This window comes from Apteryx mantelli, chromosome 2 (assembly GCF_036417845.1).
Source record: "Apteryx mantelli isolate bAptMan1 chromosome 2, bAptMan1.hap1, whole genome shotgun sequence".
Classification (NCBI taxonomy): domain Eukaryota; kingdom Metazoa; phylum Chordata; class Aves; order Apterygiformes; family Apterygidae; genus Apteryx; species Apteryx mantelli.
The window spans coordinates 139,091,927-139,109,782 of record NC_089979.1 but is presented as its reverse complement, the minus strand read 5'-3'; the positions used below and the strand labels follow the sequence as shown (position 1 = coordinate 139,109,782).

Sequence of the window (17,856 nt, the reverse complement as noted above, 5' to 3'; positions counted from 1 at the left end):
TGATCTCACAAACACAAATTACCCCTGAAAATGTAGCAAATCTTTCAGTGATAGCAACAGAAATAACAGGTTACCTGACCACTGTGCTTAGAGGAGACTTGATCAAGGTTGGGTCACATTACTGTGACAGCATCATAAAGCTTCTAGTATTGCTGCACAGACTGAAGTGTAGCTAGTAGTATACCAGGAAAAAAAGACTAAACTAACATGGTAATTACAGCTGGTCCTTGAAGTGGACATATGTAGCTGCTCTTTCATATGACCATTTTCAATCAAGGAACCAAGTCTGCATTCTCAACTAGTGTCAGAGAATCACATTGCAGCAATGACTAGGCCAGTTTTTCTCATTTGTGGTCAGAAACCTGCAGACTTCTTACATGTGGTCATTGTCACTTTATTCTTGCCTTGCCATTTTGATGTCAGATTGTTGCAATCTGTTCTGCATAAGAATACACTGTAAAACACATGTGAAAATTGAAACTAGCACATACATCATCAGTAAAACAGTGTAGCTTATCAACAGTGACTGATTCCAGCTTTATGGTCTACTAGTGAGTTCTTAAAACTATCATTGAACTGTAAGTCTTTAGGTGACTTGGACACTATCCACCTCAGAGGCTGCTTCTGTTCTCCTTTTGAGACAGGGTCAGAACCATAATCTGAAGATGCATGCAAACTGGATCTCTTTTAATTTGAAAGGAAGGTGTAAAACTGGAATTGACCTGTAATTGCCCAAATTGACCTTGACAGCTCAGTAAACAGTCTATGCTTTGCCAGCTTTGATGAAGCAGTAATGAACAATATAGTATTTATCTGAATATTCTCATGATGCTCAGAGGCACTGGATATAGCCTTCCTGGTACAAATACTAGCACACTTGCATAGACAGCAGTGTCCAGTGACTTAAGAATATTAAAGAATCACCATTAAAAAGCATCTCTAAATTTTTACCTACCCTTCTTGGCCTGCGGGTCTTCACAGCTTTCATAGGTGCACGGTCCCCAGGCTGACCACGCTGAGGTCTCGCACTCTATGGGGCAGGGGATGTGGCACAGCTGGCTGGTGCTGGGCAGAGGTCCCGTGCACAGCTTGCGGTCCACCGGCCGAGAAGCTGCGGAAACAAGGACAACATGTTTCTCAGGTTTGCTTGACCCTCTGCTCTAAGTCGACACAACCATCCTTCATTCAGAAAGGCTGCTATCTCATCATTTTAATCTGAAGTGAGGGGAAAATGCCAGTCTTGAAAAAATAAAGCAGAAGTCAGTTAACTCTCCACATGAACAGATCCAAATCCGATTAGGTGGAATCAAGAAGACTGTAGATATTGCAGCACACTCTAGGACCTAGACCTTTCATTTAATGAATAGAATATGTTACTACAACAGTTGTTCATATTGCTCTCCGTGTAAATCAGTGTCCTGCTGTCTTACTATGTCTTCACTGAAGAAACTGAACAAAAAGCTGTATAAATCCCCTTGCTCCTATACAATACTTCAAAAAATAACTTCAAAAGCCTAGCTAATGGACATTTAAAAGGTTATTTTTAAGCTACAAACTGAAATATGGTTAAAATGATGACAAAATTTTGGTTTTCTTATACTCTAAAGACCTTCAGTATACGCTCAATAAGATATGGGCAAGAGCAGCTTTAGCTCAAAAAAGTTTGTTTTACATACATACCTATGCACAATATTTTAAAAATAATTTAAACCCTGTACAAGCTAACTGATTTTTCATCAACATATTATTACATGTCAATAAAGACTTCTGTGAAGGCAGATTCTTCTGTTCTTTAAATATCATGTAAGGCCCATAACAGACCAAAATCACCCTGCTTCTTCCACGTCAAAGCAGAAGGTGAATTCACCCTTGAATTTCCAGATTCCACAAATAACAGAGCAACCCTGTAAGATGCCAGATTAAGGGAAAGAACTCCAAAGCAAGATGGAGCAAAATTTCATTACAAGCAAGATTTTAATCCTCTTTCATAATATTGGACTTTACAATATATTAAACTAAGCAGGAAATAACTGCTAGAACACATAGAAAAGGTGGCTACGTTCTTCCTATTTGGTTGACTGAAAAAAAATGCAATTCCTAAACTTAAAGCACTATCACCCTACTCCATCAGAACTTTTTCACAACAAATTTACCTCATAAATTTTCTGCCACCATTAAAAATAATCTCTTGTGATGAAAGAGCTCACTGATTAAATACATTCTGAAGAAGATTGCTACTCAAATGAAGTAAGGACGACAAAACACCCCTCTGAAAAAAACAGACCGGTAACCACAGACACAATGTTAAAGTAAACATCAGGCTGTTAAAGTACTGTGTCATTTGTATATATGTGTTTCTTTCTATTCCGACTTTCTAAGGTGGTCTTTTTAGTTATAGAAAAAGTACTCGAATCTAACTTTTTAAGAGAACAGGGAATGAAAAATCATCACTCTATACATACAAGTTTCAAATTTTCCTTCCTTTGGCAGTTTTATACTGTTTTGTTCAGTGTAATGAAGGCATGAAGATGGCAGATAGTCATTAAACATTACTGCCTCCAGATCACCAATCTCTTAACACAAAATAACACAGGAAAAATTATTCCAACGTTTGCATAATGCTCTGTTGGAACTAAGCTTTGTGTCAGAATATTGAATTTTACAAGAAGTTTGACATACAAACCTAACATGCACAATAATCAACATAATATGTTTACCTTGTATAGAACATGGACATAAACATAATTTGCCTCTAATTGAATTTGCATTGAATAGTTTCTAATAAAAAAAGAAAGACAGTAAGTAATTGCTAACCATAGTTTGTAGCCTTTATTTAATCGGGAAATTGTCCAGGTGACACAATAGAAATTACAGGTCAATCACACCTCCGAGATGCAGTCTTGCTTCAGGGAACAGGAAAAGCACTCTCAAGAACACCTTGCTTGATCTCAAATGTGCATTAGAATAAAGTACTTACTATCCCACTAGTTCATGGGATTCACCCAGAAAAATAACAAAGGCCTTTTGTCAGGAAGCTTAAAATAGCAAATTTTTATATCACAGATGTTCATATCTCAACCAGAATTTTTAAAGAGTTTACAAACAGAGGATACTACTGCACCAATCCATCTGCCTTCAAGCTATGTTGCTTAGTGTCCTGAAATTCCAAACTATCAGGAACTGCGATAGTGTTTGTCTTTAAAAGATGCTGGCTCAGATAAAAGGAAGGCTATTTCAACTTTTTTGGAGATTTTTGTCCCCTAAGAGTTCTAGGCCTTGTCAGCAAACACTGTTAAATAAACGTTTCATGAAACTATTGAAAACATCTGCCATTTCCATTATTCATTTAGAGGGTAAGGGAAACAAGAAGTACTTTGGGAACAGGTAGGGGCTATTAATAAATCTGTAAAAATGCCAAAATGTTTTTGGAATGCTGTTTTTGGCACATCAGTAATGTACAAAGTCTGCTACCAGGTCTATTATGTATAGCTTTCAAAAAAAAAAAAAAAAAAAGAATACAGCAGTAGGAGATAAAAGTTATTTTCCAAGTTATTCAAACATGTTTTCATAATTGAAGACTCAGGGTTTACTTCACTCTGGATTATTCAGAATTCTTTCTTTGAAATGACAATAAAATAAGAAAACTTATCTTTGCCTGGATATCTTATGAACATCTCATTCCCATTACTTTAAATGGATTTCTTCCAGCTTCCCCAAAGTAGTAATGAGCTTAGTTTTCACTGTTCATTGTCTAGCAAAGATGCTTTGAGAGATGATGATGCTGGATGCAGAAATTTACAGTTTAAATCCTTGTCTTATCTCTGACTTTTCATATTTTCTTGTGGTGGCAATAAGGATTGTTTTTCATTCCTTGGCAGTGATGCTGAATGCTGATTAGGCTGTGTGCAATACTACAATCTCTGGGTGGAATTTGACCAAGTTTTGGTCAAAAATGGAAAGAAAACTGAATGCTTTTGATCTATTCTTTCTCCTTCAGTCTACCTAAAAAGTTAGACTCAGTTTTGAATGAATTTCAGGTTTGAGGTACTTGCTTAAAAAACAAAATGAAATTCAGTCTCCCTGTCCTCCAGCCATCTAATCAGATTTTAGCTGACTATACTTTATCCCCTTCTAGAACCTCTCCTCCTCTCCAAACTGGTATTAATTAAAAACAAAAAACAAACAAACAAAAAAACCTCCCCAAAACCCAACAAGCTAAGATTTTTTCCTCTGAAACTACCAGTGGATTGCTGGAAAAGAGTGAACAATAATCTCCAGAACACAGCCATAGACAAGCAGAACCTTTTCTGGGCTCTCCAGTGCTTGAACAGGTCCCTAACTAATGTCATAAAACAGAGTTAAAAAAAGGAAAAAAAAGAAAAAAAGGGATATTCATAACCCAAATGACTACATTTTAAAAATAACTGAAAAAGACAAAACCCATTTCTGTTCTTAAGCATTTGCTACACTTATCGAGGTCTCAACCTCCCCATTCTCCTCCAGGAACCACCAACAGAGCAGTGTCCAATAAAGACCAGGCTGGCACAAAGAGACCATTTGTTTGTGCTTGCACCAGCAAAAGCAGAGCCACCTTCATTTTCCTTTTTCTGGCCATCACTTGCTCTAGTTTCACAGCAACCAACAGAGGGAGACTTCTGTCACAGAATCACAGAATCGCTGAGGTTGGAAGGGACCTCTGGAGATCATCTAGTCCAACCCCCCTGCTCAAGCAGGGTCACCTAGAGCACATTGCACAGGATTGCATCCAGGCGCGTTTTGAATATCTCCAGAGAAGGAGACTCCACCACCTCTCGGGGCAACCTGTTCCAGTGCTCTGTCACCCTCACAGTGAAAAAGGTTTCCTCATGTTCAGATGGAAGTGTCTGTGTTTCAGTTTGTGCCCGTTGCCTCGCGTGCTGTCGCTGGGCACCACTGAAAAGAGTCTGGTCCCATCCTCTCGACACCCTCCCTTCAGATACTTGTACACGTTGATAAGATCTCCTCTCAGCCTTCTCTTCTCCAGGCTAAACAGGCCAAGCTCTCTCAGCCTTTCCTCATAAGAGAGATGCTCCAGTCCCCTAATCATCTTTGTGGCCCTTCGCTGGACTTGCTCCAGTAGTGCCACATCCCTCTTGTACTGGGGAGCCCAGAACTGGACGCAGTACTCCAGATGGGGCCTCACCAGGGCTGAGTAGAGGGGGAGAATCACCTCCCTCGACCTGCTGGCAACACTCTTCCTGATGCGCCCCAGGATACCATTGGCCTTCTTGGCCACAAGGGCACATTGCTGCCTCATGCTTAACTTGGTGTCCACCGGCACTCCCAGGTCCTTCTCTGCAGAGTTGCTTTCCAGCAGGTCAGCCCCCAACCTGTACTGGTGCATGGGGTTATTCCTCCCCAGGTGCAGGACCCTGCACTTGCCTTTGTTGAACTTCATGAGGTTCCTCTCCGCCCACCTCTCCAGCCTGTCTAGGTCTCTCTGAATGGCAGCACAGCCCTCTGGCGTATCAGCCACTCCTCCCAGTTTTTTTTGACTTCTCTGACTAAACTGTTCTTCCTCCAAAAAAAAGGAAAAATCCGAGCCCAAAACACACTGTGATCAACAATGAAAGAGTACAGATTCTTCCCCCGTTTTCTATAGCCATTCATGGTGTCATCAAAAGACAGCAGGTAATTCAGGACCTGACCCTCCAAGCAATCACCTAACTGTATGCATGTAAGCAGGACCTTTGTGTTTAGTAGGACAGTGAGTGTGTTTGCAGATGTGGAATAAATTTATGCATATAAAGAAACTTTCCTCCCACACCCATTCTACACCAAGGATTTTAAAGGTATTTAGAAAAAGATTACACAGTCAACTCACAGGTTTACTGTGAGAGAAAATTCAGGACTAAACCAGTCAAATAGACAGGTGAAAAGAGATTGAACTATTTACTTTAATCAGCGGCAAGTAAATGGCAGAAAGACAGTGGCATCCAGCAACCTTGATTTTCAGCTGTCTAATTACTATATCCAATGCTCTCTTTTCTTCCTCAAGTTGAAAGGTACAAATTCCAATATGAAGGATAATACAAAGCCAAATGCTGTTAGGAATTCTGGCACAAGTAAGTATTTGAAGTTCAAATTCCTACCAGAGCCATAACTCCATTTTTTAAATCTGCAAAAAGGCCTGGAATTAGCAAATATGATGAATGCAACAGAGTAATTCCCAGCGCTTAGAACTGAGATGAAAACTAGTCACTTGCTAAAATTGGTTAAAGAGTGACAAAAAGGAGCTGTTCTTAGGTTGTAGGTGGTTAATGCACCCCATCAGTTTATGTTCAGGCCCGTCACTTTTCAAATTGATCTTTTGTTTCTTCCAGAATTTTTAATTTTATGAGAACACACAAATTCAGTAAGCTATTTTAGAGCTATTACTACACATACAGGCAGCATAGTTCCCCCAAAAGGGACACTGCCTCCTTTGCACACTTTTGAATGAAAGGCCAGGTCAATGGTCTTAATTTACCTACCTGTTATTTCAAAAGTGATCGATAGCAGAGGTGCAGCACTAGCCTTCGACTTGCTCTGTGACTGACTTTCTGAAATAACAGGGAAATGCCACCATGAGTATATGAGAATGGAGGTCTTCAAAGCAGCCTTCCTGAGACAGCATTAACTATTCGGAACAGCAAACCACACTGGAATGAGGGCATTTCCCACCTCTGGAACACTACATGTCCCACCCCTTCTGTCCCAACCTCAATCACTCCTGGTTTTATATATCATATCATTTTTAAAGGCACCGATTTAATTGCTTCTACAAGGACACAGATGCACTACATCACTTCTCCCCTGCACTGAATCTGAGGTGGGAGGGGAGGAGGGGGGGGGAGAGGGAGAGAGAGAGAGAGAGAGAGAGAGAAGGGTGAAGAAGAAGCACTTTTTAAAATCTGCCCCCTAACATGGAAACATCCCCAGAGCTTTTTAAACTAAAACCCACTTCACCCCTAGTTTGAGCTCTTGAAAAAATTATTCTCATGTTTATGCATCCAAAGACTAGCTACACTTTAATCAGCTTTCCGGGGCCTACCGAGATTACCTCCTGATGGGCTCTGCATATTCCTGTCACATTCTGATAAGGACAGATTTCACACCAGCCTAAGCCAGCAAGACTTCACAGGCTACCAAAATCCTAATCATCATTCTGAACAGTAAGCTGTCCCTGATTTTATTGTTACCTCTTTTTTAGCTGAGAAATTTTACTCCTTTACTCTAAGGCAGGGGCATCTAAACTTCGCTCCACAGCAGCGGCTTGCTAAGAGCCCCTGGGCTGAAGCTGATTTGCATTAAATGAAATGGCCTGAAAACTACTTCTGTAATAAATACAGATGTGGGGCCCATCGACATTACCAGTCACACCCCACTGATCCAAGCAGTCACGCCAAAATGCATGCTGGCATTGATATTCTCCATAAACTCTACCTCTACACTAACTTTGAGAGTACCTTAACCCCTTCATTAGATTGCACTTTGGTCAGCTCTGTTCTAATGTTTTATTACACATGACTGATTTAAGGATGTTCCTTTTCCTGGAGCATGTGGCTGTATTTTTTTTTTTTTAATCATGAGTATTTGTATTATTCAGCAACAGAAGACAATATATAACATTTAATTAATGAGGAAAATGCATTTAGCTTAATTCACTGTCCTTTCTAAATTTATAGTACTGCATTATTCTGTAGTAGTAGAAATAACATAAAATACTCCAGTTTTGTTCTTTAGTAATTATATTTCCAGACTAATTGAAGATTTTTTTCACGTAAACTATTCTTCTCTCTTTTCTTAAGAAGCTGTATAGCCTGTACAAGCACTGTAATTACAGGGAAGTTCTTCAGGAATAATCTTTTCCATCTTTCAGTTTGGGAAACAAACCCATGAAATCATGTTAACTTAAAGGCCTCAAAATGACTTAAGATAAAACTTGACCAAATCTACTAAAGAAAAAAAATCAACCCTGAGAATTAAAACAGTTGTATTTTTTATATAGTTCTATATTGAGTTTACATGCCAGCAATCGCATATTCTGCCCACATGTCAAACTTCAGAAGTACATCGGTCAGCTCAGGGACATGCAGGATATCTGCAGTAGATTCAGGAATAGAATTTAGGATTTCTGATCCACATTTCCATGGTCTTTTTAACCGAGGGACATCCTTCATGTAAGACAACATTTTTCAGTAAGTATTAAGAAAAAGTAATTCATAGCCAGGAACCAATATTTGCAGAATAAAGAATGAAATCTCTGCTCCTGCAATTATATATTTTCATTTCAACTAGATTTTTTTTAAACACAGATGACAGTAACCTGTAATGAAACAAGGCACTTGTGACAGAAGACAAAGGATGTCAAGGAGCTCTGGAATGCTGAAGCGCTCTGATTTCATACTAATTCAATTGCAAGTGAATCAAATTTACCTTCTTTTTCCTTGAGGGTATTTAAATAGGAGAGGAGATTTTCATTAGCTTGCACGCAGTACATTTCCCGGGTTTGAGTGCCACCTCCGCACAGCGCTGTCTGATTTCCTCGCCTTTTGTCTTGTTGGCTAAGTAAAGGATCAACACGGCAGTCTGTCCACTCTGTGGTTCTCCAACCATACCTGCATCAGATTTGGTGAATAAGGTCTTTAAAAATCATGAAGCCATGTTACACAGCATTAAGTTATGCAAGTCAATACACTGTAACATTTTTATCCTTTTTCTAACAGGACGGAGCCCCACAATTTCTTGTACATAAAGATGCATTGTTTGATATTCTATGCAAGTGGAAACATTGCATCTGTTACTTCACTTTTGAAATCATTAGTTTTTAGGAAGATCTTTCCTGTTCAATTCCTGAAACACACTGTACATATAAATATTTTATTGGAGGGAAGAAAATCTTCATATACAGAGAAATACAGGTCTATGTTCAGATAAGCTGACTTTCAGGAGTGTGACTCTTGGCATTTGTTTAGATGTGCACACTGAGAAACATAAGAGCTAGAAGAGGAGATGGGGGAACAAAAAAAATCAACCCAACTCCCCAAACCTCTAGTTCATCCTTGATAAGAGGCACAGAAGTTTTCCCTGAATATCAAGGCAAAACGATAATTGTATTTTTTTATTACTATTTCAGAAAAACATTTCAGTAAGTTTATTTTTCACTGTCAAGATGAAGACGGCTTCTCTACAGTGCTGAAGTCTCCCTGCTGGGTACTGATGAATGACGAGAAGCTGTGAGCTTTCTAATCAGTGAATGCACAGGAAAGAAGATCTGTGACTCCAAGTTAAAAGCCCAAACAGGATTATGAACTGCAAGAAGTGTCACAGAATTCTCTACCCAACAAGTACTTAAGGCTAAATCAAGTGAACTGCTTCCCAGAGTGGCTGGAGATGGGGAAAGATGACATTTCAACTTTTAAATGAAAATTATGTACCACATTCAGGCATACAGATGCAAAATGGCTTAACATCAAATAACATTTCCCCAGACCCTGTTTTCAGTCTGATAAAGCACAATTGGGACTTTAATACTAATCTCAATTAGTTGATAAGATTAGGGTAATCTCTTGAATATAGAGTGCTTGCTGTCTTTTCTCCTAAACTTTAAAAAGAGTTAATTTATTTACTGCTTCTTTTAGCCTCTCCTACTTTTCATCTGAGGCCTAGTCCTGCCTTAACTGGAGTCTCACTAGAAAAGTCTGGCTGCTAAACAGATGTTTATCAGCTCTTTCCCATGTTCAACATTTTGTCTGCAAACAGAGTATTTCAGAAAACAAGGATTCTAGGAGAAATGTTATGCAGGATAAAGATCACTGACAAATTAATAAAATTGATTTATTATGGACCTGTGTGCAACCGTGTTTATACAAACATGTTCTCCTTTAAAAATTTAACACTAACAAAGATAAATGCATTTGTTATTTTTCCCATATTTAGAGCAGGAAGTGATTTCACGATAATAGCAGCTATTTGCAGACTTCAGCCTTTTAAGAACAGCACTGAACATGCAAAAGGTACAAAAACCAAACCTATTGTTTCTAGTGACTTTAATAATGATTTGGGTGGCATTACAATCCCAGCCCTGCACACCTAATTTAAACCATTTATTTTAGCATGGGGAGAACTGAAATGAACCAGCTTACGTAATACAGGGTGCCACTCCATCCCCTTGAGAAATACAGTGCTCCGTTTCTTCTAGGTCTGGGCAGTTGCTTTCACTGCCAATGGGAAGCTGTTTGATGGTCCGTGTCCTCGTACGATTCCCTTTAGGGGTCGTCATGTCAAAACAAGTTTTGGAGCACGGGGTCCATTCTGTCCATTCGGATACCTGGCACTCCTTAGTGATCACGCAGGACTGGAAAGTAACTGGCAGCTTGTCTTGTTTGCAGAAGCTGTAAGAGAGCATTAAAGTTTTCAGCACATGCTCACAGACAGTCATGAACTCCTACAGAAAAGTGCTGTCCAATGCACCAAGCATATCAGTAAATATTTGTAATGCTGTTAAGTTCCAGTCCACAAGTATTCGATCTTGGAAGATGAGGCAAAACTACTTTTGGTTAAACTGACTCAAAACAGATACATGAGATTCGCTATAGTTAGACATAATCAATTCATTCATATGTAGAAGTACAAAAGAAGAAATTATTTTTTACCACCGATTTTTTTATTTTTAGATCTGCTCTATTACTTCTGCTTGGAACAAAAAAGAAGTGAAGGATCAATACCAGAGATGCTCACAAAATGTTTTTGAAGAGAATCGAGTGGTCGGTGTCATCCTCTCCTCGCTTCCAGACTATAATTTTTTTAAAAATACAGTGTCAAATATCCTGAATACTTGGTCATTAATAATTTACCTTGTTACAGCTGGTATATTGCCACAGTAATGCCTCATGGTCTAAAAGGGGAATGTCATTAGCTCGAGGAGATGATCTCTCCATTAAAATAGAGCCTTCCCTGCTAGAGTGAAACCATAGCCTTAATTCCCTGCTCCTCCTGGAGGCTGTCGTTCTCTTTCCTTTCTCCATCTGATTGCTTCACTCACATATTATATAGATTGTCATATATCATCACCTCCTCCCAAGCTTCCTTCTGACATGACACCTGAGAGAGCAGAAATGACCAGCCTCTGCACTCATACTGTGACTGAGGCCGAGTTTAATCAGATGCACATTTTGCCAGGGCACATGCACAAAATTGCTGCGAAGAATAAAGCAGGTTTGGTGGAGAGTATCCGTGGACAGAGATCACTTAATAATGTGTAAAATGAACCAGGGACTTGAGATGCTCTGTGGGCTTTGCATCTGCTTCTAAACTTCTTTGGGAGAGCTGCTACATGAGAAAGACTCATTTTCATTCTCAGAAGCTGTTTTACTAATTAAAAAAAAAGAAGTGTCTCTGTTATTGATTTTTCTTGCCCCAGAGCAGGCTCATGGGGCAGCACACTGGCTGCAACTGGCCTCATGCAGAGATTGGTTCCTTCCCTGAAAAGAGAAATCACCATTGCAACAGAAAGGGTGCAAGTTCATTAAAAGTTTGGTGCATAGGAGAAATGAAGCCTTGAGGTGCAAGGGGCCTCAAAACTAATGTATTTATCAGTTAAAAAACATATTCTGAGCTAGTTGAATTGAAAAGTAATTTTACCTCAGATTTTCTGAACAAAATCAAATGGAAAAATTTGACAAAATTGAGATAGTCTACTGGAAAAAAGAAGTTTTCTCATAAACTTTCTCCATTGAACAAACATTCTGACAGAAAGTTATAAACCAACTCCACTTAAAAATTAAGGCCAGGCCTGCTAACTTAGTTTAGGCACCTTTCAAAATATTCCTGCAGATCCCAGACACTTTTCAGATTCCAAGCACTACTATATCATTCACAAAGAATCTAACATACAGCATACAGCAGCTGTAGATATCAAAATTTTTCTTTCATAGATCCTTACACCGTAATTGCTACATGTGCAAAAAGACTATCTGAGGTTTCCCACTTTTGGTGCCCCTGTAATTTTGAATACCATGATGCTGAAGTCTGCAGATCATGATGTAAAGTGTAAAGAGACTGTGGAAGTGCTTCAGTCTCTCTGGAGTTAAAGATCTTTCCAGAGTAGATTACAAACCTTTCTACCCATTACTACCTTTCCCTGTCCCAGGCACATGCATTCCAGTTACCTGAAACTGAACTAATCTGCACTAAATTTTATGTTATATCTCTATACATCTCCCATTTCACATGAGATTTGAGAACAAAAAATCTGATGTTCCAGAAGTCCCTTGCCATTTTTCAAGGATTTTTTTCTAATTCTTTTTTGATTCTTGACACCTTCAGAAGATTTGCAAAGGATTTTCAAACTTTTACCAAGAGAAGCAGATCTTTTTCATAATGTTTCAGTGAAGATAACTATATACACAGACATTCATAATTAAACTATTATTAATACTACATTATAGAAAAATGTTAATTCTGAAAGGCATATGTGCTATTTTTAAAGTTCAGCAGATGTGATACATTAGCTGAATAGTTTGATCACACTTCCTTTAAATATTTGATCTGAGCAACTGCACAGATCAATTTCTAAGTGAAAGCTGGGAATTTCCCTTTGTCACACACAAGAGTCGTGTGATTTTAGTACCTAAAATTCCAGATTTGATCTTCACCAATAATTTACAGTGAAACTTCATTTCATGTGGATTACTCTGCGCTTTCCAAAGGACTTATGGCTCAGATTTAGTTATCCGAAATTGCATGAATCCTCTGACAGGAGAAAAAGCAAGTGGGCAGGTAACATCAGAAGATAAAATCTATGCATCTTAAATATGAATCTAAAAATCTAAGGATCTTATATAACAAAGTAGGTAAAGCATGACAGTCAATGACTACCTAGACAGAAATCATAGAATCCCTATGTATTACCCAGTGATTTCTGAAAAAGAAAATTCCCAGGTAAACAGCTGGGATCACTTAAAGGAGGGAGGGCTTCCACGTCTCCCTTCCACCCCCAAAATAATGCTTTCATATCCACTATATTTTTCTCTGTACAAATACAGAAAACCTCGAAGTTCTGAATTGTTACTTAACAGAGAGAAGGTCAAGCAGGCTAAATTTTTTTTTTAAATCACAAATGTTTCAGACAGTTAACAGAAATCTTAATTCTACATTCCTGATACCATCCAAACCACTGGAAGTTCTGCATCAAACACCTCCATCCTCTGTGCATTTTCAGTCACCTCAAAGCATCCATTATAAATAAAGACAGATGTGCAAATAGGGCAGGCAAGGCCAGAAAAGTCCTCACGTTCAACCCAACCACCAGGCTAACTCTGCCCAGATAATTGCTTGGGAGCACAAAGTACATGAGTTACATTAAGATGCTCTGATAAGCCAAGGGGGCAGACTCGTTACAAGAAGAGGTGGCATAGGGGAAAAGTCTACAGCAACTTGCTCTCAATCCCGCAAAAACATTCAAAGGACAGTCTCCTGAGCATCTGTCTTTCGACAGGAGAGACAGCATTATACAAACTGAAGTAATGCTGTGGATCGAGGAAGTGCCAAGGAAGACAAAATGCAAGTATAGTGGGGAATGGAAGTTTATGGTATATAAACAGGTAGATGATACAGTGGAAAGAGAAGACAATCCTAAGCAAAATATCACAGGGGCTGAATGAGTCCTGTTGCTAATAAGCCAGCATCAAAACTATTCCTATCTCAAAAACTTGGATCAGATAAATGAACTAAAGAAAAAAGGTAGTGCTGGTTCACAGGGTAAAATACAGAACATAATTCCTGCTCAGTCTCTTTGGGAGATGTGTGATCAGGAATTTGTGTTCACTCACGTTCTGTAGCCTCACTTCTGCTCTTACAGCAATAAATAAAAAATAAATATTGCTTTGGGCAGTAAATCCCCCCTAGGAATGGCAAAGTAATTTAAGAGACAATTAAGGCTATGGGCACATAAATAGAGACTGAAACTCGAGGCATAAGCCTGGAGCAAATTGCATCATGGTGCCTGTGTACAAACGAGCAAGCTGTGTGGTTGAAAGCGGTCTCTTTTTTGGGAGGCAAGCTTTAAGATATGTGATAAAATTAGCTTAGTCAAGAGGTAAAAACAATTATTTTTGAGGACAAATTTCTATTAGAGAGTGAATCTTATGTTTACAAATTTTTTAAATCAGGATAACTTGATTTTATATGCCAGTGACCGGTTCAGATGTCTGTAATCTTAGTTTCACAACTTCTTGAATTTGTTTAGAAAAGTCATGGAAAAGACAATTGGTATGCCCTCTTCTATAAACCCAACTAGGAACAATTTTTGTTGTGTATTTGTGGGGTGTTTTTTGTTTTTACTTTTTCCAGGAGGCAAAACCAGACACATGATCATAGGACTACTTACTGATCTTTCAATTTTATGCAGAATGAATAGGAAAAAAAGAGGTTTTAATCAAGGTAGTAGGACTCATTGCACTCCAAGAGCTATATATACTACCTGTATAACTAAGAGATTTTCTACTTTTGCTGGATTGATCAGCAGAAAGAATAGTTAATGAGAAAAGATAAATAACAGCATGAGAATGGCTGAATGGTTCTAAGCAGTAATCCATGCAAAATGATATCTGACTTGGCAGTAGCCAATAAACAGGCAAATGTGGAAAGAGGGCAAGTCATACTTTCGCAACATACCCTTCTGTTTTCCAGCAAACTGTGCTTTGAAGACTTCCTGAACAGGAAGTTGTATCTTTGCGTATAAGAGCCCTTTATAGATTTTTCTTCCATGAATTTGCCTAATTGCAATCTGAACCCAGATAAAATTTTGGCTTCCACATCATCTTGGAAACAATGAGTTACGGAACTTTATTACTTACTATTAATTGTGAATAATTTTTTTTTGCTTTAAATTTGCACTGTTCATTTTGTTTTCAGGCTTTATGCCTTGCATAACCATACTCTATTCACTTTTTCTATAGCATATGTAAGTTTGAGACTTCTGTAACATCTCTCTTCGATCATCTCTTTGACAGGCCCAAGAGTTCTCTTCACTTAGTCTCATTTTATATAAACATAGTCATATTCTACAATCACAGGTTGTAACCCAGTCCTTTCTACTGCATGTGCAACTTTGGGATGTAAAATGAGCCTGGATTTGAGGACTGTGCAAGTTCCCAAAGTGTCTGCAAATTAGCATATTTGGTCAAAGTTCCAAATTAATGGAAATGTGGATCCATGCATATTTTAAGGAGAAATCATTTTGAAGATCAACCATACAGTTTGGGGCTTTTCTCTTTACAGCTGCTCTTCATGTTCAAATGCAACAGAGCTCCAAAGCAGGATTTGTAGTTTCAATATAAGATCGTATAGTGGAGAACATGTCATTTACCATACTCAGTTCATTCACCAGTGCTCATATTTAACAAGAATTGTATTTTAATTTTTTTACTTATATAAAGTAATATACCCCAACTGACAAGATTAATGCAAGCCAAATAATATCTTCAATAATTTTTACACTATTTCCCTTTGTTTATTCTTTCATCATTATCCATATTCAGCTTTGAGTTTTTTCTAATGACATTTTCTCAGTTATTATTCCTTATTTTCACTCACTATATACATTTTCTTGGAATTCTGATATAGTTATTTCTTTCTCTAGCTGATTTCCCATTTGATTATATACAAAGTTTTCCATTGTTCTGAAATGAATAACATGGCTACAATTCAGGAGGGAGACTGATGCCAACATAAACTTCTGGCACTCTCAGTCAACAAAAGCCATGAGTTACAGCTGGACTGAGAAAGGATTTAGCCAGAATTTTACATGTATATTGAAAACTGTGAACTTTAAAGCCTGGATCAGCACTAGATGTGATGGTGGCTTAGGTCCACCAGCTCTTTGCCCCTGTGGCTCTGAAGTGCCCTGCAGGTGCACCAATGGGTCTGCTCTGGCTGCTCCACACCACTGCGTGACCTAACAGCCCACAACTGGAATGCACATGCTCCCGTATCTACCTACCCTAAGGAGGGCTCAGTGCAGCAGGCATTGTCAAAACACACCTAACACATACCTACATCGTCAGACCAAAAAAAAGCCTAGGAAGCAGTGGTGTTCTTCCTCCCCTTGCCTCTGTCAGATTATACAATACCCCAGGGTTTAGACATCACAAATGTTTTAGTGATCAATAAGAGGAATAGGTTCAGTTCCCTCCTCTGCCTGCTGAAAAGTTCAATGCCAGGACTTTTGGGAAAGGACTTTCAACTTTTTTTTTTTTTTGAAGACGACTGCTTCATGTTTAGCAAAGAACACAAGCTCTGTTTGTACTCCAAAACAAACAAAATCCCAACAACTTAATATAATCATGTGTTATACACCCAAGATGGAATGAATGAATTAATAACTGGAGAGAAGTGGAGAAGACTTAATCAAAACCAAGACTAAGTGACTGGACGAAACCTATACTGAGCATTATATGAGGTAGTTCAGCAATTTAGCAAGAAAAGGGGAGCTGCTTCTGAAGGCTTTAGATCAAAGTACAATCAACATGCTAATGAGAAATCCAGACTCCTTTAATACTTTTTAAAATGCCTTCATCTAAATACTAAGGATGAAAAGCAAAGATTATTTGGCAGATAAAAAAAACCACGTTAGACTCCCTCAGAGCAGAATAATTGAACCATCCACAGATGCCATAGTTCCAGCCCTGCATGGCCTGCAGAGCATCAGCAATCTCTTACAATCAGTTGTATCAAGAGGAACCATAAGAGTCTGTCTTGAATTCTGGTTGATCTCATGAAATGCTGTATCATTAAATACCATTAGCAAAATGGTTTTCAATCTTTTCCACCAGCCACAAGACGAAAACTATTGACACACAAGCTCATTTGAGCAAACAATTTGTCTGCAGAAAGAAGACCTGGAAATGTGAAAAACTGCTCAGAGAACACCAGAGCTAGATGTTAGTATAGCAGCTGAAAACCAAAATACGCACACGCATACACGTGCACACATAAGGAGACAGACTTGTAGAAGTTGCCTTTTTAATTGAAGGGCAAACCAAAGCTAGGAGAAGCTTTTGGCAAAGAATCAGAAGATGCATTTGTGATTCCTGGGGTGGGGGGGAACAACCTAAGATGGAAAAACAGGTCCTTGAGAGATACCCTAGAACCATGAAAGAAGATGCATCCAACTCTCACAGAATGTTTAAAACAATAAGGCAACTGAAGCAGGGATTTGAATACAAGAATCTCTTACTTTTCTCAGATTTCCTAAACATGCAGTAGATTGCTTAAAGAAATGAGTTTTAGAAATACTTCCCCAAGTATTAGTAATACTTCCCCAAGTATCCATCTACTTCTTGTAACTGTCTTCTCATGGTGAAGGGGTAAAAAATACACCACATTGCACATTAGTGTCATGTCCCGGAAAAGTGCATGCTTACACCACTTGGAAATCTGGCTACAGCCTCCCAGCCTGGATTCTCATGCCCTGTAAGAGAACCACCCCACAGGAACAGACAGGCTGGCCTAAAGGTCAAATCAACCTTTGAAACAGGGGTAACCACCTGTGCAGTTTTCTAAGGCAACCTTGAACAATCACTCTGCCAGCCTGGAGGTCACCAGGAGCTATGAGGAAAACCAGCAATATTCATACTGAGTTCAGAGTTTTTGTTACTTTGTGTTATTTAGGATCAAATTCCAATCACAATATTGATGGTTAAGTGTCTCCTCATTCTTTATCTGACTACTATGGAACCTTAAAAGACATTCTGTATAAGTAATTGGGATTTTGGAGTTAACTCACAGAGCCAAGACACAAGCAGAAAGTCCCAATGTGTTACAGCAAGCTAT

General features: G+C 38.7%; 1 protein-coding gene across 1 annotated transcript in view; it reads right to left on the bottom strand.

Annotated features, from left to right (window-relative positions):
- The window catches only part of THSD7A (thrombospondin type 1 domain containing 7A), a 208,828-nt gene that overhangs the window by 103,641 nt on the left and 87,331 nt on the right, over window positions 1-17,856 (bottom strand). The window contains exons 3-6 of the mRNA XM_013941489.2: window positions 10,167-10,415; window positions 8,458-8,639; window positions 6,513-6,581; window positions 956-1,111 (exon numbers count right to left, since the gene is read on the bottom strand). Coding sequence (XP_013796943.2) covers window positions 956-1,111; window positions 6,513-6,581; window positions 8,458-8,639; window positions 10,167-10,415 — 656 coding nt within the window. The remainder of the gene's footprint in view (window positions 1-955; window positions 1,112-6,512; window positions 6,582-8,457; window positions 8,640-10,166; window positions 10,416-17,856) is intronic.